The following is a 4,568-nucleotide window of genomic DNA, read 5'->3' as shown; positions in this document are numbered from 1 at the left end:
CTGGCCAGAATTAAAGGCATGTGCCACCATACCCACCATTTCATCTCTGTTAAATTCTAATTTTCTTGTTTTTCCCAGGAAACACGAACCCTAGCGGAAATTGCCAAAGTGGAGTTGGATAATATGCCACTCCGTGGAAAGCAGCTACGTGTGCGCTTTGCCTGTCATAGTGCATCTCTTACAGTCCGCAACCTTCCTCAGTATGTGTCCAACGAACTGCTGGAAGAAGCCTTTTCTGTGTTTGGCCAGGTGGAGAGGGCTGTGGTCATTGTAGATGACCGAGGAAGGCCCTCAGGGAAAGGCATTGTTGAGTTCTCAGGGAAGCCAGCTGCTCGGAAAGCTCTGGACAGATGCAGTGAAGGCTCCTTCTTGCTAACCACGTAAGTGGAGTTTTCAGACAATGTTTTTTGGATTCCTTAATCTTTCTTTGGTATGGAGAGTTAACGTCTTGTAATCCTATTCCTATTTTTATTTATTTAAAGACAACATTAACTCAACTTTTCTAATAATGATTTTCAGTGTAATCTTAAGTAGTTATGTATATATGTGCATGTAAATGCCATAGTGCACACTTGGGAAGCCAGTTTTCACTCCTTCCACCTCTACATGGGCTTCAGGACCAAGCTCAGGTTGCCTAGTTTTTTGTTTTTTGTTTTGTTTTGTTTTGTTTTTCGAGACAGGGTTTCTCTGTAGCTTTGGAGCCTGTCCTGAAACTAGCTCTGTAGACCAGGCTGGTCTCGAACTCACAGAGATCCGCCTGCCTCTGCCTCCCGAGTGCTGGGATTAAAGGCGTGCGCCACCATCGCCTGGCCTTCAGGTTGCCTAGTTTGCATGAACAAGTGCCTTTATCCATTGAACTGTCAAGATGAAGAGATGCCTCTGTGGTTAAGAGCATTGTCTGCTCTTGCAGAGGACCTGAGCTTGATTCCCAGCACCCACCTGTTGACTCAGAATCAACTGTAACACTGGGCAGGTGGCACATGTCTTTAATCCCAGCATTCCAGAGGCAGGTAGATTTCTTAAGTTTGAGGCCATCCTGGTCTACAAAGCGAGTTCCGGGACAGCCTGAGCTGTTAAACAGAACAAAAACAAACAGAAAAGCCATCTGTAACTTCAGGATCTGATGCCAACCTCAGCAGGAACCAGGTGTATGTGGTACATCGACATAAAGGAAAAAAACATACATGTGGAATAATCATATCACATTTTCTCATTTTAGAATTCTGGAAATGTAGTGTCTCATCATTTTCTCTCCTTCATTTTCTAGAGTTACCAAATATTAGATAAGTACTCTTCCAACATACTGACTTACTTTTTTGAGAGATCTGAAACTTGGGCTGTTAACTCCAAATTATCCTTAATGCCAGTAAGAAGGACTTGGTTATTTGGAGTATAAAAATCTTGTCAGAAATATGTTTAGATGTGGGAATTCACATCTATAATCTCAGCACTTGGGAGACTAAAAAAGAGGAGTTAACTCCATTAACTTGAGACCAACCCAGCTTACAGTTTGAATCGTTGCCAAATTCCCATTCCTGGCAAAAATGTTGTAGTTGTCCAGTTCTGAAGTTCTGATCCCTAATTAGTTCATCATGCCAGTGTTAAGCATAGGGAACATGCTTCTTGGGGTATGGCTTCATTTACACTAACTCCTTCCTTTACCCAGATTTCCTCGGCCTGTGACTGTGGAACCTATGGACCAGTTAGATGATGAGGAGGGACTTCCAGATAAGCTGGTTATAAAAAACCAGCAATTTCACAAGTATGTGGTCCAGATGGTGGTGGTGGGGTGTGTGTTTATATGTGTGGTGTTGGTGGTTGAACACAGGACCATAACCTGTTTGACTACACTTCCATCCCCTAGTTATTTTCCCGTTCTTGAAATTTAAAGGGGTGTTTAAGAGTCATGTCTGTGTGTACATATGCATTTGTGTGTGTACATTGTGCATATCTTTTTATTTATACATAGATGTGTGTGTTCGCTTGGCTCTTAGAAAAGAATGATTCTAAGAAGTTTTGGACTAAGTACATATATAATATTTACTGTCTATAGGGAGCGAGAACAGCCACCCAGATTTGCACAGCCAGGGTCCTTTGAGTATGAGTATGCCATGCGCTGGAAGGCACTCATTGAGATGGAGAAGCAACAGCAGGATCAAGTGGACCGCAACATCAAGGAGGCTCGTGAGAAGCTGGAGATGGAGATGGAGGCAGCACGCCATGAGCACCAGGTTATGCTAATGAGGCAGGGTGAGTATAGGCCCGTGGTTGTAAAAGTACAATAAATTTCAAATGTCATTTTTTGTTCAATAATTTCTTTGTCCTTCGATAGAATAAAACAAATTTCTGCTTTTGTTCCCTGAAATAACTTAGTTGATTTTGATGGGGGTGGGTTTGGAATATTGAATATTAGATAGATTCTATGAAGAAGCAAATAGTAAGGTTTGAGTTAATTTGGATAGTCATTCTGGGATTGTATACTGTTTTAGTTAAGGTTTCTAGTGCTGTGATGAAACACCGTGGTCAAAAGCAATTTGAGGAGGGAAAAGGTTTATTTTGTCTTAGAATTACAGATAACAGTCTATCATTGAGGGAAGCTAGGGCAGAGACCTGCAGGAAGGAACTGATGGAGAATTTTATTAGGTTGCTCCTCATGGCTTGTCCACCCTGCTTTCTTTCTGTTTTGGGGGTTTTGTTTGCTTGCTTGAGGAATGGTTTCTCTCTGAAGCCCTGGCTGTCCTGGAACTTGTTCTGCAGACTAGGATGGCCTTGAACTCAGAGACCCACCGCCTATGCCTCCTGAGTGTTGGCATGAAAGGCATTGTACCACTATGCCTGGTTTACCCTCCATGAGTTGGGCTATGTCACATCATTCAAGAGAATGCACCGTAGGCTTGTCCACCAACCAATCTCAATTGAGGTTCCCTCTTCCAAAATGACTATAGCTTGTGCCTAGTCAACATCTTTGCTTTGTGGATATTTGTGGGAAATTATTGTATATGAAAAGAAAACCAAAATCTCAATCTGTTGCTAGATTTGATGAGGCGTCAAGAAGAGCTTCGGAGAATGGAGGAGCTGCATAACCAAGAAGTTCAGAAACGAAAGCAGCTAGAGCTCAGGTAGCTCCTTTTGTTTGTTTGGGGCCTGGGCGCATGTTACAGTGTGTGGAGGCCATAGGACAACTTTTAGAAGCAATTCCCTCCTCCTATACCTGTGTATATACTGATGACCAGGGATAAACCTTTTTCAGAGCTGTCTCTCCAGCCTTGTAACTTCTTTTCTTTAACCTTTTTTTCTCCAAGAGTAATAATTTTTTTTTTCTTCTCCGCACCATTCTCTCTGATACATTGTAAATACTGGCAAATATGCTGCCTCTCAGGTTCTTCCTTTGGGTAAATATTTTAGCTGCATTTGGGTTCTATGGATTGCCTTAGGGCTTCAGTAAAGGGAAAGAGATGAGTGCTTGTTCCTGGATCTCTTTGGTTGTTGCCCTGGTACTTGGCAAGCTATGCAGGTTTTCGGTAAGGTTGTCTCTTTGCCTCAACCTTCTTCCTGTTCCAAGTGGTTTCCTCATGCTCTGGAATGCCTTTATATTAAAATAACTTGGTGGCTCTATAGGCAGGAGGAGGAACGCAGGCGCCGTGAGGAAGAAATGCGGCGGCAACAAGAAGAAATGATGCGGCGACAGCAGGAAGGATTCAAGGGAACCTTCCCTGATGCGGTATATCTCCTATGTGCCTATGATGTGCCAGGCCAGTTGTGATAAGACAGAACTACCATAAAATATCTGTTAGGATACCAGCTTATGACCAGTTTTTCTATGCTATAAAATTCCTTTTAGGAGAAAAAATATGTTGATAGGGAGGTGAGATAAGGTTTGAAAAAGAGCTCTTGCTTTATTGCAAATTTAGGATAAAAAGCCAGTACCACTGTTTATGCCCAGTGACAATAAGAGGTAAATCAAGCCCTGTAGCAGAATTTGGCTAGTTCACTGCCATCCATGTAGTTAGATGGTTTGCAGCCCCAAGAAGAAATTAGTACTTTCTTCCCCCGTTGCCTCTTTTTTTTTTTTAATATTTATTTATTTATTATGTATACAATGTTCTGTCTATGTGTATGTCTGCAGGCCAGAAGAGGGCACCAGACCTCATTACAGATGGTTGTGAGCCACCATGTGGTTGCCGGGAATTGAACTCAGGACCTTTGGAGGAGCAGGCAGTGCTCTTAACCACTGAGCCATCTCTCCAGCCCCCTTCTGTTTATTTTTTCATTGCTTTTATTGAGCTATACATTTTTCTCTGCTCCCTTCCCTTCCTTCTCTCCCCTTCTACCCGACTTTCTATTTCCTTAGACTGAGTTGGAGGGAAGCAGTAGGGAACTCAAATCAGTTTTTTGGCAGTGGTAGCAGTTGTTCTCGAGACAGAGTCTTACTCTATAGCCCAGGCTATCCCGGAACTCACTCTCATAGCCTAGGGGGACTCAAACTCTTAGAAAGCCTCCTGTCTCAGCCTCCTGTACTAGGATTACAGATGTGAGTCACCATACCAACCTTTGGTTTTGTTTGCTTT

General features: G+C 42.7%; 1 protein-coding gene across 3 annotated transcripts in view; it reads left to right on the top strand.

The window, feature by feature from the left end:
* Nono (non-POU domain containing octamer binding) overlaps nt 1-4,069 on the top strand; it is a 30,284-nt gene extending 26,215 nt beyond the window's left edge. The window contains exons 6-10 of one of the 3 annotated variants that reach the window (XM_050119614.1): nt 79-380; nt 1,667-1,762; nt 2,054-2,250; nt 3,035-3,119; nt 3,619-4,069. In XM_050119614.1, the coding sequence (XP_049975571.1) occupies nt 79-380; nt 1,667-1,762; nt 2,054-2,250; nt 3,035-3,119; nt 3,619-3,763 (825 nt within the window). In that variant the 3' untranslated portion in view covers nt 3,764-4,069. The remainder of the gene's footprint in view (nt 1-78; nt 381-1,666; nt 1,763-2,053; nt 2,251-3,034; nt 3,120-3,618) is intronic. The other 2 variants (XM_050119616.1, XM_050119615.1) reach the window with 2 other exon arrangements.
* The last annotated feature ends 499 nt before the right edge of the window (nt 4,070-4,568 follow it).

This window comes from Alexandromys fortis, unplaced genomic scaffold (assembly GCF_014885135.2).
Source record: "Alexandromys fortis isolate MF-2015 unplaced genomic scaffold, M_Fortis_MF-2015_v1.1 scaffold_155, whole genome shotgun sequence".
Taxonomy (NCBI): domain Eukaryota; kingdom Metazoa; phylum Chordata; class Mammalia; order Rodentia; family Cricetidae; genus Alexandromys; species Alexandromys fortis.
The sequence above is the reverse complement of the archived record's forward strand: the minus strand, read 5'-3'. Positions and strand labels throughout refer to the sequence as shown.